Here is a 24,295-nt window from a genome sequence, read left to right on the forward strand (position 1 = left end):
AAACAGTGGTACATTGTCGTTCACCAAAACTTGACTAAATCAGAGAGCACTTTAATATATATCTCTTCTATATAGATTTAATATATACACTATCATTCAAATGTTTTAGGTCACTTAGAAATTTCCTTGTCCATTAAAATAACATCAAATTGATCAGAAATACAGTGTAGACATTGCTAATGTTGTAAATGACTATTGTAGCTGGAAACTGAAGATTTTTGTTTATGGAATATCTACATAAACTCATTATCAGCAACCATCACTCCTGTGTTCCAATGGCACGTTGTGTTAGCTAATCCAAGTTTATCATTTTAAAAGGCTAAATGATCATTAGAAAAACATTTTGCAATTATGTTAGCACGGCTAAAAACTGTTCTGATTAAAGAAGCAATAAAACAGGCCTTCTTTAGACTAGTTGAGTATCTGGAGCAGCAGCATTTGTGGGTTCGATTACAGGTTCAAAATGACCAGAAACCAATAACTTTCTTCTGAAACTTGTCTATTCTTGTTCTGAGAAATGAAGGCTATTCCATGCAAGAAATTGCAGAGAAACTGAAAATCTCATACAACACTGTGTACTACTCCCTTGACAGAACAGCGCAAACTGTCTCTAACTAGAATAGAAAGAGGAGTGGGAGGCCCCTGTGCACAACTGAGCCAGAGGACAAGTACATTAGAATGTCTAGTTTGAGAAACAGACACCTCACAAGTCCTCAACTGGCAGCTTCATTAAAAAGTAACTGCAAAACAACAGTCTCAAGGTCAACAGTGAAGAGGCGTCTCCGGGATGCTGGCCTTCTGTGTAAATAAACAGTACATGAGGTGACCAGTGTTCAATGACTTTCTAAGGTACATGGGGCATTAGTCTCAGGGTGCAGGGCACAGTACCAGGCAGGTAGTCAACAGTCTGATGGCCTAGAAGTACAGGTGTGCCAAGCTTGTATCATTATACTGAAGAAGACTTTAACAAAGTCCTGAGTAAAGGGTCTGAAAACGTATTTAAATGTGATATATATATATATATACACTGCTCAAAAAAATAAAGGAAACAATTAAACAACACAATGTTACTCCAAGTCAATCACACTTCTGTGAAATCAAACTGTCCACTTAGGAAGCAACACTGATTGACAATACATTTCACATGCTGTTGTGCAAATGGAATAGACAACAGGTGGAAATTATAGGCAATTAGCAAGACACCTCCAATAAAGGAGTGGTTCTGCAGGTGGTGACCACAGACCACTTCTCAGTTCCTATGCATCCTGGCTGATATTTTGGTCACTTCTGAATGCTGGCGGTGCTTTCACTCTAGTGGTAGCATGAGCCGGAGTCTACAACCCACACAAGTGGCTCAGGTAGTGCAGGTCATCCAGGATGGCACATCAATGCGAGCTGTGGCAAGAAGGTTTGCTGTGTCTGTCAGCGTAGTGTCCAGAGCATGTAGGCATTACCAGGAGACAGGCCAGTATTATGGGGTACTGTGATGTCATTATGGGGTACTGTGATGTCATTATGGGGTAGAGTGTAGATTGATGAGGGAAGAAAAACAATTGAATCTATTTTAGAGTAAGGCTGTAACCTAGCAAAATGTGGAAAAATACACATATAGTGCATTCGGGAAGTATCTGTGAGTTGTTTCATTCATCTCTGAAAATGCCTGCCAATGACGGGCTGATGAGAGACAGATTCATTCATTTTTATTTGATTTACAATGTATATTGTATACATTGTTACTTTGGCACTTTGTTTTTCATGCCAATAAAACAGCTTGAGAGAGAGAGAAGGTCTGTATGATCTATCCAAGGTGATTTTTAAATAAACTGCCTTCACTATAATTTAATGACAAAACATTCCATTACCTTTTTCATCACAATCAACCTCAACTGTCCATCATCTGAGTTCAACACATGGGGATTTGGTTTCCATGGCAACAGACTGTATAGCACAATGTTTGTGTGTGGTATTGTGAGAGGAAATAAAGGTGTAGAAGTGAAAGAATCTCAGCGGCGTTTACACACACAACGCTTCTACTCCAAGGTCCGTGTTGGGTTCAGTTCCGTTATCAACCAGTCATGAATGGAAAAGTCCACATAGAAAATCATTTGAATTTATCTCCTGAAGTGGAGTTGAACACACATAAGGAGGTTGCAAACAATGTGTCAGAAACTGCACCTGTCAGAGGTAAAGCTGTAGATACTAATCAGCAGCCTGAGTCTTTCAGATCAACATGAAACTGCACCTGTCAGAGGTAAAGCTGTAGATACTAATCAGCAGCCTGAGTCTTTCAGATCAACATGAAGTGTTATGGGGATGGTTTGTGTTGTGAATAACTCTCCCTCGATGCATTCAGAAAGGTCTACATTCAGAAACATTTATGTGCAAAAAAACTTCATCAAAACACAACCAGTGGATATCTTTAATAAAAAAAACAGAAACACAATAAATTAATCACTAAAGCTAAACTGCTGTGTCAGGGATCAAACAAAGGCATTCAGGTGCCGACAGATTTGTTTAGATAACCTTTCTGCATTTCTTCTTGAAGGTTGCAATATAAACATTCAAAACAACGGAATGAACAAACCAGTTATTTGAACAAAAAAACAGAATGGAATGTCACTTAGAACCCGAGGTCAAGGAATGTGCTGATAGAACTGGTACTGCTAGAGGAAGGTACACACACACACACACACACACACACACAGAGACACACACACACAGAGACACACACACACACAGACGCACACACACACACACACACAGAGACACACATACACACACACAGAGAGACACACACACACACACACACACACAGAGACACACACACAGAGAGACACACACACACACACACACACACACAGAGACACACATACATACACACAGAGACACACACACACACACACACCCACCCACAGAGACACACATACATACACACAGAGACACACACACACACACACACCCACAGAGACACACATACATACACACACCCACACACACACACCCCTGAACTGAATAAATACATTTTGCAGAGACTGCAGCATTAGGTGAAGGAGAGACTATGTATTGTATGTATTATATATTGTGCTCAGTCTCCAGGGACACTGACGTACACAATGACAACAGTCACAGAAGGAATCAGAACATGAGCATGTGGGAAAGGACATCAAACCAAACAAAGCACTCTGGAAGTAAAAGGGGCCATTTTGGATTAAATGGAAAGAAAACACGATCTATGGTTTACGTGTGTGAGAGAGAGAGAGACAGGACTAAGACAGTGTAGAAATACAGTCATCTGTCTCTAATCTCTTGGAGCCATACTGTCACAAGCACATCGTCCTTCCCCAGGGCATGTTCCTCTACTAAGAGGCTCTGCGTTTCAGACCACTCTTCAGCCAGGCGATACCCGTGACTCACACACACACACCTCTCAACAGCTAACGGTTTAATTCTGCTCGCCCTAATGTTTAAATCACAGCCTTAATAAAACTAATTCTCTCCCTCCATCTCTCAGTGTTTTAATTGTTGTTAATAGAGCTTCAGTCTGTATGGACAGAGGAGTTGATGGTTGGTAATGAGGCCAGCTCCCCCAGTGGAATGACCAATATGAAGCCTTAGAGGGGTTGCAGGAAGATCTTTGTTGTTTCTTTATGATGTGGAGGCAGTCACTGATCTTGTACTTTGAGAATGTTTCAAGATCTTTGATGCACTGTCTCGTGCGCACACACACACACACGATCACAGACAGTGCAACAGATACACATTCTTTCCCTCAAATAAACACACATACACACCTATAATGCAGAAGATTATATAGTGATGACTGTGGATTGTGTTTGGGGATGAATTGTTTGAAGAACAAGGTCCAAACAGAAATAGATCTAACCACGGGATAGTACAGTACAGGCACAGGGCACCAGGTCTGCAAATATTGCAGATATAAAACATTACACAAATTCCAACCACATCCTCAACCCTCTCCCTATTTTGGATGGGGTGTACAATTCTGGTTAGCAACATTTCTGGGGTCGGCTGTTGGTACGATTGGAACGTCGGGTCGGGCAGAACGTTCCAAAGTCATTCCGCTGATCAGTCGGAGTGATTTAGTGAAGGAGAGGAGGGTAATATTTGTAGAAAGGTATAAAAACAATGTTTTTAACTGTCTCTGTATCCTGACATCTCATCCCTTCATCTGATGAATGAAGGAGGAGAAATAGAACAACAAAGCAGAACTTCACAGAAAAAGGAAAAGAAACAGCAAAGAATTTCAAATAAATAAGAATGTTGTCTTTAGGGAGGAGTGGAGACCTTGGGTCTGCTCGGGGGGGATATGTGTGTGTGCACATGTTTGTGTGTGTGGTTTGTGGTCAGATTGTTTGTGTGGTTCTGTCTCTCTCTCTCTCTCTCTCTTCCTTCCCTGAAACTCATTTCACAATGATTATACAGAGAAAACCAGTTGCAGGAAGAGCAAAAGGACATTCTAATATGAATATAGAAAATAACACAGGCTTGGATACTGTATGAACACACACTTAAAGGTGTCATGTCCTTAACAGCCCCTCATCAATACCCCAGTGGACAAGGAATGTTGGGGGCTTGGAAGATGACGGGGTGGTCATGAGCTGATAGTGGAGAGGGTGGGGTAAATTTGAGGTTTTGCTGGGTGGCAGCAGGGCACTGTTGGGGTTAGCAGGACCAGGGTTTGGGGGATGCATGGATGTTGGTGGCTAGGTTTGTATCAGGTTGGTATCTGGACGGATGGATGTTGGTGGCTAGGTTTGTATCAGGTTGGTATGTGGACGGATGGATGTTGGTGGCTAGGTTTGTATCAGGTTGGTATGTGGACGGATGGATGTTGGTGGCTAGGTTTGTATCAGGTTGGTATGTGGACGGATGGATGTTGGTGGCTAGGTTTGTATCAGGTTGGTATGTGGACGGATGGATGTTGGTGACTAGGTTTGTATCAGGTTGGTATGTGGACGGATGGATGTTGGTGACTAGGTTTGTATCAGGTTGGTATGTGGACGGATGGATGTTGGTGGCTAGGTTTGTATCAGGTTGGTATGTGGACGGATGGATGTTGGTGACTAGGTTTGTATCAGGTTGGTATGTGGACGGATGGATGTTGGTGACTAGGTTTGTATCAGGTTGGTATGTGGACGGATGGATGTTGGTGACTAGGTTTGTATCAGGTTGGTATGTGGACGGATGGATGTTGGTGACTAGGTTTGTATCAGGTTGGTATGTGGATGATGGATGGATGTTGGTGACTAGGTTTGTAACATGTTGGTATGTGGACGGATGGATGTTGTTGGTGACTAGGTTTGTATCAGGTTGGTATGTGGACGGATGGATGTTGGTGACTAGGTTTGTAACATGTTGGTATGTGGATGATGGATGGATGTTGGTGACTAGGTTTGTAACATGTTGGTATGTGGACGGATGGATGTTGTTGGTGACTAGGTTTGTATCAGGTTGTTATGGGGATGGATGGCAGGGGAGCGCTACAAAGAGAGATATGGAGATATAAACAGCAGTTAATCCCAGAGCTGGGTCCCCCTGTCCCATTGTCTCTCAGCGGGGTGGTCTGGAGGGACAAACACAGTCACAGCGCTCGTGGTGCAAGAGATGGACCTCCTCTAGGACCCAGCGGACACGAGCTGTCCGACGCCGTGAAAAACCTCCCACCTCAGGAGCATACTTCAACACCTAGAGAGGAGAGGGGGAGGAATAGTGAGTGAGGAAGAGGGAAAGAGAGAGAAGGAGAGAGAGAGGTCGGGGAGAAGGCAAGGACAGGACAGGAGAAAGGGAGAAGACAGAGAAAATGACTTGGATGGAAAACAATGAGATGCTTGTTGGCTTGCTGCCATCTTGACCAATAGTTAACCCCTGTCCTCCCTCCTGTATCAAACCTCATAACAGCTATATTCACAGTCTGATCTCTCACACACACATACACAGGAGGAGGGCACTTAATCCTAGCGGTTAGAGGCGAGCCAGCAACCGACTATTCCCAGTTCAACTCTGGGGATCTGACACAAAAAATCTGGCAGTTAGTGAGCTGGCAAACGGAGGGTTGCTGGTCTAAAATCTATTGCTGGTTGTGTGCCCTTGAGCAAGGCACTAAACCCCCATAACACCTGCTCCACAGGCCCAGTGTGGCAGCCCCCTGTCCCAACCTCTATATGCATGTGCATTCAAAGGGGTTGCCTGTTCACCCCGCTATCATCCAGAAGGCGAGGTGCAGGTTCTTCAAAGCAGGGACCGAGAGACTGAAAAACAGCTTCTATCTCAAGGCCATCAGACTAAACAGCCATCGCAAACATAGAGAGGCTGCTGCCAACATTCAGACTCAAATCTCTAGTCACTTCAATAAATGGACTTAATAGAGGTATCAATAGTCACCTTAAATAACACCACATTAATAATGTTTACACACCTTACATTAGACATCTCATATGTATATACTGTATTTTATACCATCTACTGCATCTTGCCTATGCTGTTCGGCCATCGCTCATCCATATATTTATATGTACATATTCTTATTAATTCCTTACATTTGTGTGTATAAGGTAGTTGTTGTGAAATTGTTAGATATTACTGCACGGTCGGAACTAGAAGCACAAACATTTCGCTACACTCGCATTAACATCTGCTAACCATGTGTAGGTGACATTTGATTTGAGGGAAAGCAGACCTTGTGTACAGTGATCTTATTCTGGCAACGTGTGAAGCTACAGACACCAACACACAGTCATACAGACACCAACACACAGTCATACAGACACCAACACACAGTGTTGGAAGCATCTGCCTCTTTATGCTGCTTCTCTGGTTATGCTGCAGGAATCCAGTTTGGTGTGTGTCTGTGTGCCGGTGTGTGTCTGTGTCCCGGCACACACACACACCCCGGCACACCACGGCACACACACACACCCCGGCACACCACGACACACACACACACCCCGGCACATCACGGCACACACACACACCCCGGCACACCACGGCACACACACACACCCTGGCACACAGACACACCCCGACACACAGACACACACCGGCACACAGACACACACCGGCACACAGACACACACCGGCACACCCCAAACTGGATTCCTGCAGCATAACCAGAGAAGCAGCATAAAGAGGCAGATGCTTCCAGACAACATGTCCATGACAGAATGGAGAGAGAAGACAGAAGAGGTGTAAAGGAGGGAGAGAAAGACTGGTGCTGCAGTGCTGTCTGATTGTTGATGCAGTGCTAGGCCCACAGTCGCTCTCCCTCTCTCTGGGATTATACTGTAGCCGGGAGGCTGAGGGATTTTCCCTCTGGTTTATAATAAGAAACATGAAGTGTTCAGTGTCAGTGGGCCTGATAAATGTATGTACAGTGTGTACGAGTGTGTCTGTACAGTGTGTACAGTGTGTCTGTACAGTGTGTAGAGTGTGTAGAGTGTCTGTATAGTGTGTATAGTGTGTCTGTACAGTGTGTAGAGTGTCTTAGTGTGTAGAGTGTGTAGAGTGTCTGTATAGTGTGTACAGTGTGTCTGTACAGTGTGTAGAGTGTCTGTATAGTGTGTACGTACAGTGTGTACAGTGTCTGTATAGTGTGTCTGTACAGTGAGTGTGTCTGTAGAGTGTCTACAGTGTGTAGAGTGTGTCTGTACAGTGTGTCTGTACAGTGTGTAGAGTGTGTCTGTACAGTGTGTAGAGTGTGTCTGTACCATTGTGTCTGTACAGTGTGTCTGGACAGTGAGTGTGTCTGTACAGTGTGTCTGTACAGTGTGTAGAGTGTCTGTACAGTGAGTGTGTCTGTACATTGTGTACATTGCGTAGAGTGTGTCTGTACATTGTGTAGAGTGTCTGTATATTGTGTAGAGTGTGTCTGTACAGTGTGTAGTGTGTCTGTACAGTGTGTCTGTACAGTGTGTACAGTGTGTAGAGTGTGTGTACAGTGTGTAGAGTGTGTCTGTACAGTGTGTACAGTGTGTCTGTACAGTGTGTAGAGTGTCTGTACAGTGAGTGTGTCTGTACATTGTGTACATTGCGTAGTGTGTGTCTGTACATTGTGTAGAGTGTCTGTATAGTGTGTACATTGTGTAGAGTATGTCTGTACAGTGTGTAGAGTGTCTGTATAGTGTGTAGAGTATGTCTGTACAGTGTGTAGAGTGTCTGTATAGTGTGTAGAGTGTGTCTGTACAGTGTTTTTGTACAGTGTGTAGTGTGTGTCTGTACAGTGTGTAGAGTGTGTCTGTACAGTGTGTAGAGTGTGTCTGTACAGTGTGTAGAGTGTGTCTGTACAGTGTTTTTGTACAGTGTGTAGTGTGTGTCTGTACAGTGTGTAGAGTGTGTATGTGTGTCTGTACAGTGTGTAGAGTGTCTGTATAGTGTGTAGAGTGTGTCTGTACAGTGTGTAGAGTGTGTCTGTACAGTGTTTTTGTACAGTGTGTAGTGTGTGTCTGTACAGTGTGTAGAGTGTGTATGTGTGTCTGTACAGTGTGTAGAGTGTCTGTATAGTGTGTAGAGTGTGTCTGTACAGTGTGTAGAGTGTGTCTGTACAGTGTGTAGAGTGTGTCTGTACAGTGTGTAGAGTGTGTCTGTACAGTGTGTAGTGTGTGTCTGTACAGTGTGTAGAGTGTGTCTGTACAGTGTGTAGAGTGTGTATGTGTGCGTGTCCAGCCCGTCCTAATAAGAGCAGAGTGGGAGCAGAGTCCTAGCCAAATGGAAAAATAAGGAAACATGAACAAAGAGCTGAGGTACAGCTACAGGTACAGGTACAGGTACAGGTATAGCTACAGGTACAGGTATAGCTACAGGTACAGGTATAGCTGCAGGTACAGGTATAGCTGCAGGTACAGCTACAGGTACAGGTACAGGTACAGGTATAGCTACAGGTACAGGTATAGCTGCAGGTACAGGTATAGCTGCAGGTACAGGTATAGCTGCAGGTACAGCTACAGGTACAGGTATAGCTACAGGTACAGGTATAGCTGCAGGTACAGGTATAGCTGCAGGTACAGCTACAGGTATAGCTACAGGTACAGGTATAGCTGCAGGTACAGGTATAGCTGCAGGTACAGCTACAGGTATAGCTACAGGTACAGGTATAGCTGCAGGTACAGCTACAGGTACAGGTACAGCTACAGGTACAGGTATAGCTGCAGGTACAGGTATAGCTGCAGGTACAGGTACAGCTGCAGGTACAGGTACAGCTACAGGTACAGCTGCAGGTACAGGTATAGCTGCAGGTACAGGTATAGCTGCAGGTACAGGTATAGCTGCAGGTACAGGTATAGCTGCAGCTACAGGTACAGCTACAGGTACAGGTATAGCTGCAGGTACAGGTACAGCTACAGGTACAGGTACAGCTGCAGGTACAGGTATAGCTGCAGGTACAGGTATAGCTGCAGGTACAGGTATAGCTGCAGGTACAGGTATAGCTGCAGGTACAGGTATAGCTGCAGGTACAGGTGCAGGTATAGCTGCAGGTACAAGTACAGGTATAGCTGCAGGTACAAGTACAGGTATAGCTGCAGGTACAAGTACAGGTATAGCTGCAGGTACAGGGAAAGGTATAGCTGCAGGTACAGGTACAGGTATAGCTGCAGGTACAAGTACAGGTATAGCTGCAGGTATAGCTGCAGGTACAGGTATAGCTGCAGGTAGAGGTATAGCTGCAGGTTCAGGTACAGCTACAGGTACAGGTATAGCTGCAGGTACAGGTACAGCTACAGGTACAGGTACAGCTGCAGGTACAGGTATAGCTGCATGTACAGGTATAGCTGCAGGTACAGGTATAGCTGCAGGTACAGGTATAGCTGCAGGTACAGGTATAGCTGCAGGTACAGGTACAGGTATAGCTGCAGGTACAAGTACAGGTACAGCTGCAGGTACAGGCACAGGTATAGCTGCAGGTACAGGTGCAGACACAGCTGCAGGTACAGCTGCAGGCACAGGCACAGCTGCAGGTACAGGCACAGCTGCAGGCACAGCTGCAGGTACAGGTATAGCTGCAGGTACAGGTATAGCTGCAGGTACAGGTATAGCTGCAGGTACAGGTACAGGTATAGCTGCAGGTACAAGTACAGGTACAGCTGCAGGTACAGGTATAGCTGCAGGTACAGGTACAGGTATAGCCGCAGGTACAGGTATAGCTGCAGGTACAGGTACAGGTATAGCTGCAGGTACAGGTATAGCTGCAGGTACAAGTACAGGTACAGCTGCAGGTACAGGCACAAGTAAAGGTACAGCTGCAGGTACAGGCACAGGTATAGCTGCAGGTACAGGTGCAGACACAGCTGCAGGTACAGGTACAGGTACAGCTACAGGTATAGCTGCAGGTACAGGTATAGCTGCAGGTACAGGTATAGCTGCAGGTACAGGTATAGCTGCAGGTACAGGTATAGCTGCAGGTACAGGTATAGCTGCAGGTACAGGTACAGCTACAGGTACAGGTATAGCTGCAGGTACAGGTATAGCTGCAGGTACAGGTATAGCTGCAGGTACAGGTATAGCTGCAGGTACAGGTATAGCTGCAGGTACAGGTACAGCTACAGGTATAGCTGCAGGTACAGGTACAGGTACAGCTGCAGGTACAGGTATAGCTGCGGGTACAGGTATAGCTGCAGGTACAGGTATAGCTGCAGATACAGGTACAGGTATAGCTGCAGGTACAAGTACAGGTACAGCTGCAGGTACAGGTATAGCTGCAGGTACAGGTACAGGTATAGCTGCAGGTACAGGTATAGCTGCAGGTACAGGTATAGCTGCAGGTACAGGTATAGCTGCAGGTACAAGTACAGGTACAGCTACAGGTATAGCTGCAGGTACAGGTATAGCTGCAGGTACAGGCACAAGTAAAGGTACAGCTGCAGGTACAGGCACAGGTATAGCTGCAGGTACAGGTGCAGACACAGCTGCAGGTACAGCTGCAGGCACAGGCACAGCTGCAGGCACAGGCACAGCTGCAGGTACAGGCACAGCTGCAGGTACAGGTATAGCTGCAGGTACAGGTATAGCTGCAGGTACAGGTATAGCTGCAGGTACAGGTACAGGTATAGATGCAGGTACAAGTACAGGTACAGCTGCAGGTACAGGTACAGCTGCAGGTACAGGTACAGGTATAGCTGCAGGTACAGGTACAGGTATAGCTGCAGGTACAAGTACAGGTACAGCTGCAGGTACAGGTATAGCTGCAGGTACAGGTATAACTGCAGGTACAAGTACAGGTACAGCTGCAGGTACAGGCACAAGTAAAGGTACAGCTGCAGGTACAAGTACAGGTATAGCTGCAGGTATAGCTGCAGGTACAGGTATAGCTGCAGGTAGAGGTATAGCTGCAGGTTCAGGTACAGCTACAGGTATAGCTGCAGGTACAGGTACAGCTACAGGTACAGGTACAGCTGCAGGTACAGGTATAGCTGCATGTACAGGTATAGCTGCAGGTACAGGTATAGCTGCAGGTACAGGTATAGCTGCAGGTACAGGTATAGCTGCAGGTACAGGTATAGCTGCAGGTACAGGTACAGGTATAGCTGCAGGTACAGGTATAGCTGCAGGTACAGGTACAGGTATAGCTGCAGGTACAAGTACAGGTACAGCTGCAGGTACAGGCACAGGTATAGCTGCAGGTACAGGTGCAGACACAGCTGCAGGTACAGCTGCAGGCACAGGCACAGCTGCAGGTACAGGCACAGCTGCAGGCACAGCTGCAGGTACAGGTATAGCTGCAGGTACAGGTATAGCTGCAGGTACAGGTATAGCTGCAGGTACAGGTACAGGTATAGCTGCAGGTACAAGTACAGGTACAGCTGCAGGTACAGTATAGCTGCAGGTACAGGTACAGGTATAGCCGCAGGTACAGGTATAGCTGCAGGTACAGGTATAGCTGCAGGTACAGTATAGCTGCAGGTACAAGTACAGGTACAGCTGCAGGTACAGGCACAAGTAAAGGTACAGCTGCAGGTACAGGCCACAGGTATAGCTGCAGGTACAGGTGCAGACACAGCTGCAGGTACAGGTACAGGTACAGCTACAGGTATAGCTGCAGGTACAGGTATAGCTGCAGGTACAGGTATAGCTGCAGGTACAGGTATAGCTGCAGGTACAGGTACAGCTACAGGTACAGGTATAGCTGCAGGTACAGGTATAGCTACAGGTACAGGTACAGCTGCAGGTACAGGTACAGCTGCAGGTACAGGTATAGCTGCAGGTACAGGTACAGCTGCAGGTACAGGTATAGCTGCAGGTACAGGTATAGCTGCAGGTACAGGTATAGCTGCAGGTACAGGTACAGCTACAGGTATAGCTGCAGGTACAGGTACAGCTACAGGTACAGGTACAGCTTGCAGGTACAGGTATAGCTGCAGGTACAGGTATAGCTGCAGGTACAGGTATAGCTGCAGGTACAGGTATAGCTGCAGGTACAGGTACAGCTACAGGTATAGCTGCAGGTACAGGTATAGCTACAGGTACAGGTACAGCTGCAGGTACAGGTATAGCTGCAGGTACAGGTACAGCTGCAGGTACAGGTATAGCTGCAGGTACAGGTATAGCTGCAGGTACAGGTACAGCTACAGGTACAGCTACAGGTATAGCTGCAGGTACAGGTACAGCTACAGGTACAGCTACAGGTATAGCTGCAGGTACAGGTACAGCTACAGGTACAGGTACAGCTTGCAGGTACAGGTATAGCTGCAGGTACAGGTATAGCTGCAGGTACAGGTATAGCTGCAGGTACAGGTATAGCTGCAGGTACAGGTATAGCTGCAGGTACAGGTTATAGCTGCAGATACAGGTACAGGTATAGCTGCAGGTACAAGTACAGGTATAGCTGCAGGTACAGGTACAGGTATAGCTGCAGGTACAGGTATAGCTGCAGGTACAGGTATAGCTGCAGGTACAGGTACAGGTATAGCTGCAGGTACAGGTATAGCTGCAGGTACAGGCACAAGTAAAGGTACAGCTGCAGGTACAGGCACAGGTATAGCTGCAGGTACAGGTGCAGACACAGCTGCAGGTACAGCTGCAGGCACAGGCACAGCTGCAGGCACAGGCACAGCTGCAGGTACAGGTATAGCTGCAGGTACAGGTATAGCTGCAGGTACAGGTATAGCTGCAGGTACAGGTACAGGTATAGCTGCAGGTACAAGTACAGGTACAGCTGCAGGTACAGGTACAGGTTATAGCTGCAGGTACAGGTACAGCTGCAGGTACAAGTACAGGTACAGCTGCAGGTACAGGTATAGCTGCAGGTACAAGTACAGGTACAGCTGCAGGTACAGGCACAAGTAAAGGTACAGCTGCAGTACAGGCACAGGTATAGCTGCAGGTACAGGTGCAGACACAGCTGCAGGTACAGCTGCAGGCACAGGCACAGCTGCAGGTACAGGCACAGCTGCAGGCACAGCTGCATGTTACAGGCACAGCTGCAGGTACAGGCACAGCTGCAGGTACAGGCACAGCTGCAGGCACAGGTATAGCTGCAGGTACAGGTGCAGACACAGCTGCAGGTACAGCTGCAGGCACAGGCACAGCTGCAGGTACAGGCACAGCCTGCAGGTACAGGCACAGCTGCAGGCACAGGCACAGCTGCAGGCACAGGCACAGCTGCAGGTACAGGCACAGCTGCAGGCACAGGCACAGCTGCAGGCACAGCTGCAGGTACAGGTACGGGCGTAGGTACAGCTGCAGGTACAGGTACAGCTGCAGGTACAGGTGCAGGGACAGGTACAGCTGCAGGTACAAGTACAGCTACAGGTGCAGGCACAGCTGCAGGTACAGGTACAGCTGCAGGTACAGCTGCAGGTACAGGTACAGGCACAGCTGCAGGTACAGGTACAGCTGCAGGTACAGGCACAGTTGCAGGTACAGCTGCAGGTACAGGTGCAGGCACAGCTGCAGGTACAGGCACAGCTGCAGGTACAGGTACAGCTGCAGGTACAGGCACAGCTGCAGGTACAGGCACAGCTGCAGGTACAGGTACAGCTGCAGGTACAGGCACAGTTGCAGGTACAAGTACAGGTACAGCTGCAGGTGCAGGCACAGTTGCAGGTACAGCTGCAGGTACAGGTGCAGGCACAGCTGCAGGTACAGGCACAGCTGCAGGTAAAGGTGCAGGCACAGCTGCACGTACAGGTACAGCTGCAGGTACAGGTGCAGGTACAAGTACAGGTACAGGTGCAGGTACAGCTGCATGTACAAGTACAGGCACAGGTGCAGGCACAGCTGCAGGTACAGGTATAGCTGCAGGTACAGGTACAGCTGCAGGTGCAGGCACAGCTGCAGGTACGGGTACAGGCAGAGCTGCAGGTACAGCTGCAGGTACAGCTGCAGGTGCAGGCACAGCTGCAGGTACAGGCACAGCTGCAGGTACAGGCACAGCTGCAGGTACAAGTACAGGTACAGCCTCAGGTACAGCTGCAGGTACAGGTGCAGCACAGCTGCAGGTACGGGTACAGGCACAGCTGCAGGTACAGCTGCAGGCACAAGTATAGCTGCAGGTGCAGGCACAGCTGCAGGTACAGGTGCAGGCACAGCTGCAGGTACAGGTACAGCTGCAGGTTCAGATACAGCTGCAGGTACAGGTACAGCTGCAGGTACAGGCACAGTTGCAGGTACAGCTGCAGGTACAGGTACAGCTGCAGGTTCAGGTACAGCTGCAGGTACAGGTACAGCTGCAGGTACAAGTACAGGTACAGGTGCAGGCGCAGCTGCAGGTAGAGGTGCAGTTGCAGGTACAAGTACAGCTGCAGGTACAAGTACAGGTACAGGTGCAGGTACAAGTACAGGTACAGGTGCAGGTACAGCTGCATGTACAGCTGCAGGTACAGGTACAGCTGCAGGTACAGGCACAGCTGCAGGTACAGGTGCAGGCACAGCTGCAGGTACAGGTATAGCTGCAGGTACAGGTATAGCTGCAAGTACAGGTACAGGCACAGCTGCAGGTACAGGTATAGCTGCAGGTACAGGTACAGCTGCAGGTACAGGCACAGCTGCAGGTACAGGTATAGCTGCAGGTACAGGTACAGGCACAGCTGCAGGTATAACTGCAGGTACAGGTATAGCTGCAGGTACAGCTGCAGGTACAGGTACAGCTACAGGCACGGCTGCAGGTGCAGGTACAGGTGCAGGCACAGCTGCAGGTACAGGTACAGGCACAGCTGCAGGTACAGGTACAGGCACAGCTGCAGGTACAGGTACAGGTACAGGCACAGCTGCAGGTGCAGGTACAGGTGCAGGTACAGGCACAGCTGCAGGTACAGGCACAGCTACAGGCACAGCTACAGGCACAGCTACAGGCACAGCTGCAGGTACAGCTGCAGGTACAGGTACAGGTGCAGGTACAGGTGCAGGTACAGGCACAGCTGAAGGTACAGCTACAGGCACAGCTACAGGCACAGCTGCAGGTACAGCTACAGGCACAGCTGCAGGTACAGCTACAGGCACAGCTACAGGCACAGCTGCAGGTACACCTACAGGTACGGGTGCAGGTACAGGTACAGCCGTACCACAGCCATTCCTAATGTTACATAACAGGGCATGGTGTGGGTACCTCGTGTAGTTTGTCACTGGTCTTGGCCGCGCTGCAGGTACAGCCGTTCCAGTTGTCCGTCCCACAGGCACAGTTTCCCCCACAGCGCTGCACCAGTAGGCATCGTGGGAAGAACACGGCGTTGGTGGCCCTCAGCTCCTCCCTCAGGTTGACAGAGTAGTTCCGAGGTGTACAGCTGTAGTGCTTCACGTCATCATACAGACGGTCCAGGTCAACTATGAAGAGGGGGGGGTGGGGGGAAGAGAGAGAGAGAGAGGGACGGAGGGAGAGAGAGAGAAGGGAGAGAGGGACGGAGGGAGAGAGAGAGGGATGGAGGGAGAGAGAGAGAGAGAGAGGGATGGAGGGAGAGAGAGAGAGAGGGGAGGGAGAGAGAGAGAAGGGAGAGAGGGGAGTGAGAGAAGGGGGAGGGAGGGAAGGAAGGAAGGGAGAGAGAGAGAGGGGGAGGGGGGAGGGGGAGAGGGGGAAGAGAAGGGAGGAAGAACATCATTGATTGCTGATTGCAATTTGTATTCACAGTTAATACCTTTGAATTAACAGTCTTGACAACAATGTTTTATTTCAACTAAGTGAATGTAAATGAATTTAACTGAAAGTGAAGGGGATGGGAAGAATGGAAGGTGGGAGGGAATCTTAATGACATGGATAATCAAGACACTAATTGTTCAATAAAAATTCATCTTGATTATAGTTTCATTTAAGTGGTTCAATTGATTAGCAGGTTTGGTGCTTTAACTGTATATAAAGTATATATTTTGTAGCACTGAGGCATTTTCAGCTGCCGGACCAGACCAAGAATACATAAAAATAATAAGGAATATGGGAAGAACAGAGAAGAGAGAGAGGGGTGTGTGTGTGTGTGTGTGTGTGTAGGATTGGGATTGAACACAGGACCCTCAGAGCTGGACCTTGCGGCTTCCAACAGCTATCCCCGTCCACAACACCCTAGCAAGCCGCAAGCCTTATTGGTGGTAATATCGCCCACCGCTGCCCCTAGTGGAGAGTTTTGAAGACATCTCCTGGCGTCCTGCGTACCTGGACGGACGTGGCTGTTGAGACGTCAGCTCTATGCTCCACAGATTGATGTTCTTAACGAGCTGACAGAACCTATACTGTCCTAATGCTGCATAACAGGGCAGGGACATGAGTGTGTGTGTGTGTGTGTGTGTGTGTGTGTGTGTGTGTGTGTGTGTGTGTGTGTGTGTGGGTGTGTGGTGTGTGGTGTGTGGTGTGTGTGTAGGGGTGTCAGTGTTCTAGGAGAAGCAGTGTAATCTATGAAAAGGCAGTGGTGTGGAACTCTGCTGTGATACTGGCTCTGAGAGAGCGCTCCAAACAGAATTTGTATGCCAGTCCAACACTCCAGATAAAATGAATAGTGTGTGTGTATAGATGCATGTTTGTGAACACATGTGTGCAGGTGGAAATTGTGTGTGGTGTGTGTCTGTGTGTGTGTGTGTGTGTGTGTGTGTGTCTGTATGTGTGTGTGTGTGTGTGTGTGTGTGTGTGTGTGTGTGTGTGTGTGTGTGTGTGTGTGTGTGTGTGTGAGTGTGTTTGATTGTGCATGTGTGTCTGAATGTGTGTGTCTGTGTGTGTGTGTGTGTATGTGTGTCTGTATGTGTGTGTGTCTGAATGTGTTAGTGTGTGTGTGTGTGTGTGTGTGTGTGTGTGTGTGTGTTTGTGTGAGTGTGTGTAGTGTCTGTCTGAGAGTCTGTCTGCAAGTGTGTGTGTGTCTGAATGTATGTGGCTGTGCCTGTCTGTCTTTCTGTCTGTGTGTGTGTATGTGTGTGTGTGTGTGTCTGAGTGTGTGAGTGTGTCTATATGTGTGTCTGTGAGTTTGTCTGTGTGTGTCTGAATGTGTAAGTGTGTGTGTGGGTGTGTGTGTGTGTTGTGTGTGTCTGAATGTGCAAGTGTCTGTCTGTGTGTGTCTGAATGTGTGTGTGTGTATGTGCGTGTGTCTGTATGTATGTCTGAGTGTGTCTGTGTGAGTGTCAATGTGTCTGTATGTGTGTCAATGTGTCTGTATGTGTGTCTCTGTGTGTGTGCGTGTATGTGTGTGTATGTATGTGTGTGTCTGTATGTGTGTGTATGTGCGTGTGCGGGTGTGTGTGTGTCTTGAATGTCTCTGTGTTTGTGTGAGTGTGTGTCTGTATGTGCGTGTGTCTGTATGTATGTCTGAGTGTGTCTGTGTGAGTGTCAATGTGTCTGTATGTGTGTCTGTGTGTGTGTGTGTGTGTCTGTGTGTGTGTGTGTGTGTCTGTATGTGTGTCTCTGTGTGTGTGTGTGTGTGTGTGTGTGTGTGTGTGTGTGTGTGTGTGTGTGTGTGTGTGTGTGTGTGTGTGTGTGTATGTATGTATGTGTGTCTCTGTATGTGTGTCTCTGTGTGTGTGTGTGTGTGTGTGTGTGTGTGTGTGTGTGCGCGTGTGTGTGTGTGTGTGTGTGCGTGTGTGTGTGTGCGTGTGTGTGTCTGTATGTGTGTGTCTGTATGTGTCTGTATGTGTGTGTATCTCTCTGTGTGTGTGTGTGTGTGTGTGTCTGCATGCGTGTGTCTGTATGTGTGTGTATGTGCGTGTGTGTGGGTGTGTGTGTGTGTGTCTTTGAATGTCTCTGTGTGTTTGTGTGAGTCTGTGTATGTGTGTGTCTGTATGTGTGTGTATGTGTGTGTCTGTATGTGTGTCTGAGTGTGTCTGTGTGAGTGTCAATGTGTCTGTATGTATGTGTGTCTCTCTGTGTGTGTGTGTGTGTGTGTGTGTGTGTGTGTGTGTGTGTGTGTGTGTCTGAATGTGTGTGTCTGTGTCTGAATGTGTGTCTGTATGTGTGTGTGAGTTTGTGTCTGTGTGTATGTATTTACAGTTGAAGTCGGAAGTTTACATACACTTAGGTTGGAGTCGTTAAAACTCGATGTTCAACCACTTTACAAATTTCTTGGAAACAAGCTATAATTTTGGCAAGTCGGTTAGGATACCTACTTCGTGCATAACACAAGTAATTGTTTACAGACAGATTATTTAATTTATAATTCACGTTATCACAATTCCAGTGGGTCAGAAGTTTACATACACTAAGTTGACTGTGCCTTTAAACAGCTTTGAAAATTCCAGAAAATGATTTCATTGCTTTAGAAGCTTCTGATAGGCAAATTGACATCATTTGAGTCAATTGGAGGTGTACCTGTGGATGTATTTCAAGGCTTACCTTCAAACTCAGTGCCTCTTTGCTTGACATCATGGGAAATCAGCCAAGACCTCAGAAGAAAAATTGTAGACCACCACAAGTCTGGTTCATTCTTGGGAGCAATACAATAGTATGCAAGTATAAACACCATGGGACCACGCAGCCGTCATACCGCTCAGAAAGGAGACACGTTCTGTGTCCTAGAGATTAACGTACTTTTGTGATAAAAGTGCAAATCATTCCAAGAACAGCAGCAAAGGACCCCGTGCAGATGCTGGAGAAAACAGGTACAAAAGTATCTCGTACTTTTTGGAGAAATGCCCTCTGGAATGAGGAAACAAGAATATGGCCATAATGACCATCGTTATGTTTGGAGGAAAAAGGGGGAGGCTTGCAAGCCGAAGGACACCATCACCAACTGTAAAGCACAGTGGTGTCAGTATCATATTGTGTGGGGGTGCTTTGGTGCAGGAGGGACTGGTGCACTTCACAAAATAGATGGCATTATGAGGAAGAGAAATTATGTGGATATATTGAACGAACATCTCAAGTTAAAGCTTGGTCGCAAATGGGTCTTCCAAATGGACAATGACCCAAAGTTGTGGCAAAATTAAGGACAACAAAGTCAAGGTATTGGAGTTGCCATCACAAAGCCCTGATCTCAATCCTATAGAAAATGTGTTGGCAGAACTGAAAAAGCGTGCGAGAGCAAGGAGGCCAACAAACCTGACTCAGAAACACCAGCTCTGTCAGGAGGAATGGACCAGAAATACCCAATTTATTGTGGGAAGGTTGTGGAATACCCGAAACGTTTGACCCAAGAAAAAAAATATTAAAGGCAATGCTACCAAAAAGTGATTTGAGTGTATGTAAACTTCTGGGAATGTGATGAAATAAATAAAATCTGAAATAAATCACTCTCTACTATTATTTCACATTCTTAAAATAAAGTGTTGATCCTAACTGAGACAGGGAATTTTTACTAGGATTAAATGTCAGGAATTGTGAAAAACTGAGTTTAAACGTATTTGGCGAAGGTGTATGTAAACTTCCAACTTCAACTGTATGTGTGTGTGTGTCTGAATGTGTGTGTGTGTGTCTGAATGTGTGTGTGTGTGTCTGAATGTGTGTGTGTGTGTCTGAATGTGTGTGTGTGTGTGTGTGTGTGTGTGTGTGTGTGTGTGTGTCTGAATGTGAGTGTGTGTGTGTGTGTGTGTGTGTGTGTGTGTGTGTGTGTGTGTGTGTGTGTGTCTGAATGTGAGTGTGTGTGTGTGTGTGTGTGTGTGTGTGTGTGTGTGTGTGTGTGTGTGTGTGTGTGTGTGTGTGTGTGTGTGTGTGTGTCTGAATGTGTGTGTGTGTGTGTGTGTGTGTGTGTGTGTGTGTCTGAATGTGAGTGTGTGTAACTGGGTTCGGTACACCAGGGAGAGATTGAGCTTTGCGTTCCTTGATTACATGGCTTGAGGAGAGGAATAAAGATTGTTTGTCCCCCAACACCTTCTTATTGAAAACAAAGGTGAGAGACGGGAGTGTGTGTGTATTTCTGTGTGTGTGCGTTAATGAAAACAAAGCTAGGTGCTGACTCGGGAACATTTCAGCTCGGCTGCACAGGTTGAATTTCCAATTAGAGTCTGATGTGGTATGGTCTATCAAAGACCTGCAGAAACCCTGCTAGTGATGCAACACACACACACAACAAACACCTACAACTACAAACCCTGCTAGTGCTGCAACACACACACACAACAAAAACCTACAACTACAAACCCTGGACACACACATAAGCTTTTACACAAACACAGATGTCCACACACACACAAGCTGTATGGAGACACATCAACCCAATACACACACACACACACGTCAACCCAACACACACACACACACACACGTCAACCCAACACACACAAACCCAACACACACACACTGACCAACACACACTTCAACCCAACACACACACACGTCAACCCAACACACACGCCAACCCAACACACACGTCAACCCAACACACGCACACATCAACCCAACACACGCACACATCAACCCAACACACACACACTGACCAACACACACTTCAACCCAACACACACACACACACACACGTCAACCCAACACACACACACGCCAACCCAACCCAACACACGCACACCATCAACCCAACCCACGCACACCATCAACCCAACCCACACGCACACCATCAACCCAACCCACGCACACCATCAACCCAACCCAACACACGCACACATCAACCCAACACACGCACACCATCAACCCAACCCAACACACGCACACATCAACACACGCACACATCAACCCAACACACACATCAACCCAACACACACACACATCAACCCAACACACACACACATCAACCCAACACACACACACACACACATCAACCCACACACACACACACATCAACCCAACACACATCAACCCAACACACATCAACCCAACACACACACACATCAACCCAACACACACACACATCAACCCAACACACACACACACATCAACCCAACACACACACATCAACCCAACACACATCAACCCAATACACGCACAATCAACCCAACACACACATCAACCCAACGCACGCACACATCAACCCAACCAAACACACGCAAACCATCAACCCAACATACGCACACCATCAACCCAACATACGCACACCATCAACCCAACACACGCACACATCAACCCAACCAAACACACGCACACCATCAACCCAACACACGCACACCATCAACCCAACACACGCACACAATCAACCCAACACACGCACACCATCAACCCAACACACGCACACCATCAACCCAACCCAACACATGCACACATAAACCCAACACACATCAACCCAACACACATCAACCCAACACACGCACACATCAACCCAACACACGCACACATCAACCCAACACACGCACACATCAACCCAACACACGCACACATCAACCCAACACACACACATCAAACCCAACACACACATCAACCCAACACACACGCACACATCAACCCAACACACACGCACACATCAACCCAACACACGCACACATCAACCCAACACACGCACATATCAACCCAACACACATCTACCCAACACACATCAACCTAACCAAACACACGCACACCATCAACCCAACACACATCAACCCAACACACACACACATCAACACACACACACTGACCAACACACACTTCAACCCAACACACACGTCAACCCAACACACACGTCAACCCAACACACACGTCAACCCAACACACACGTCAACCCAACACACACGTCAACCCAACACACACGTATGAGCTGCTGACAGTAGTAGGAGTCTTAGCCAAGCCCAACTATTTACTCAGGAACAGGAGATCCCTCAGGTGGAGAGAGAGAAAGACGGAAAGAGCGAGCAAGGCAGGGAAAGGAGAGAGAGTGTGTGTGTGGAAAAAAGAGAGGGAAGATGCCGAGGAGATAGGATGAAATAAAGGAGGAAAGAAAGAAGGGGGAAGAAGAGGGAGTAAATAATAAGGGATGAGGAAATAAACTACAAGACAAGAGGAGAGGAGAGGAGAGGAGAAGAGGAGAAGAGAAGAGAAGAGAAGAGAAGAGAAGAGAAGAGAAGAGAAGAGAAGAGAAGAGAAGAGAAGAGAAGAGAAGAGAAGAGAAGAGAAGAGAAGAGAAGAGAAGAGAAGAGAAGAGAAGAGAAGAGAAGAGAAGAGAAGAGAAGAGAAGAGAAGAGAAGAGAAGAGAAGAGAAGAGAAGAGAAGAGAAGAGAAGAGAAGAGAAGAGAAGAGAAGAGAAGAGAGGAGAGGAGAGGAGAGGAGAGGAGAGGAGAGGAGAGGAGAGGAGAGGAGAGGAGAGGAGAGGAGAGGAGAGGAGAGGAGAGGAGAGGAGAGGGAGAGGAGAGCGACAGTGTTGTGATGTGTCTGGTCCAGTCTGTTTAAACACAGTCTCAGTGTTGTGATGTGTCCGGTCCAGTCTGTTTAACACAGTCTCAGTGTTGTGATGTGTCCGGGTCCAGTCTGTTTAACACAGTCTCAGTGTTGTGATGTGTCCGGTCCAGTCTGTTTAACACAGTCCTCAGTGTTGTGATGTGTCCGGTCCAGTCTGTTTAACACAGTCTCAGTGTTGTGATGTGTCCGGTCCAGTCTGTTTAACACAGTCTCAGTGTTGTGATGTGTCTTGTCCAGCCTGTTTAACACAGTCTCAGTGTTGTGATGTGTCTGGTCCAGTCTGTTTAACACAGTCTCAGTGTTGTGATGTGTCTGTTGTGATGTGTCCGGTCCAGTCTGTTTAACACAGTCTCAGTGTTGTGATGTGTCTGGTCCAGTCTGTTTAACACAGTCTCAGTGTTGTGATGTGTCTGGTCCAGTCTGTTTAACACAGTCTCAGTGTTGTGATGTGTCTTGTCCAGTCTGTTTAACACAGCCTCAGTGTTGTGATGTGTCCGGTCCAGTCTGTTTAACACAGTCTCAGTGTTGTGATGTGTCCGGGTCCAGTCTGTTTAACACAGTCTCAGTGTTGTGATGTGTCCGGTCCAGTCTGTTTAACACAGTCTCAGTGTTGTGATGTGTCCGGTCCAGTCTGTTTAACACAGTCTCAGTGTTGTGATGTGTCCGGTCCAGTCTGTTTAACACAGTCTCAGTGTTGTGATGTGTCTTGTCCAGCCTGTTTAACACAGTCTCAGTGTTGTGATGTGTCTGGTCCAGTCTGTTTAACACAGTCTCAGTGTTGTGATGTGTATGTTGTGATGTGTCCGGTCCAGTCTGTTTAACACAGTCTCAGTGTTGTGATGTGTCTGGTCCAGTCTGTTTAACACAGTCTCAGTGTTGTGATGTGTCTGGTCCAGTCTGTTTAACACAGTCTCAGTGTTGTGATGTGTCTTGTCCAGCCTGTTTAACACAGTCTCAGTGTTGTGATGTGTCTGGTCCAGTATGTTTAACACAGTCTCAGTGTTGTGATGTGTCTGGTCCAGTCTGTTTAACACAGTCTCAGTGTTGTGATGTGTCTTGTCCAGCCTGTTTAACACAGTCTCAGTGTTGTGATGTGTATTTCTCTGAGAGGGAGGAAAGAGACTCTCACCAATTAAAGCAAGCAGCAACAGAAACAAAACCACACTCACCCCCTCCCATCCTCTCACACCTTCCCCTCCACCACACACACACACACCTTCCCCTCCACCACACACTCACCCCCTCCCATCCTCACACACCTTCCCCTCCACCACACACACACACCTTCCCCTCCACCACACACTCACCCCCTCCCATCCTCACACACCTTCCCCTCCACCACACACACACACACCTTCCCCTCCACCACACACTCACCCCCTCCCATCCTCTCACACCTTCCCCTCCACCACACACACACACCTTCCCCTCCACCACACACTCACCCCCTCCCATCCTCACACACCTTCCCCTCCACCACACACTCACCCCCTCCCATCCTCACACACCTTCCCCTCCACCACACACACACACCTTCCCTCCACCACACACTCACCCCTCCCATCCTCACACACCTTCCCCTCCACCACACACCACACCTTCCCCTCCACCACACACTCACCCCCTCCCATC

At 47.7% G+C, this 24,295-nt stretch overlaps 1 protein-coding gene across 2 annotated transcripts in view; it reads right to left on the reverse strand.

Annotated features, from left to right (window-relative positions):
• Positions 1-2,405: 2,405 nt before the first annotated feature.
• pdgfd (platelet derived growth factor d) overlaps positions 2,406-24,295 on the reverse strand; it is a 95,841-nt gene continuing 73,951 nt past the window's right edge. For both annotated transcript variants that reach the window (XM_031795710.1, XM_031795711.1), the window contains exons 6-7: positions 15,554-15,768; positions 2,406-5,706 (exon numbers count right to left, since the gene is read on the reverse strand). In XM_031795710.1, coding sequence (XP_031651570.1) covers positions 5,572-5,706; positions 15,554-15,768 — 350 coding nt within the window. In that variant the 3' untranslated portion in view covers positions 2,406-5,571. The remainder of the gene's footprint in view (positions 5,707-15,553; positions 15,769-24,295) is intronic.

Source organism: Oncorhynchus kisutch, linkage group LG18 (genome assembly GCF_002021735.2).
Source record: "Oncorhynchus kisutch isolate 150728-3 linkage group LG18, Okis_V2, whole genome shotgun sequence".
Lineage (NCBI taxonomy): Eukaryota > Metazoa > Chordata > Actinopteri > Salmoniformes > Salmonidae > Oncorhynchus > Oncorhynchus kisutch.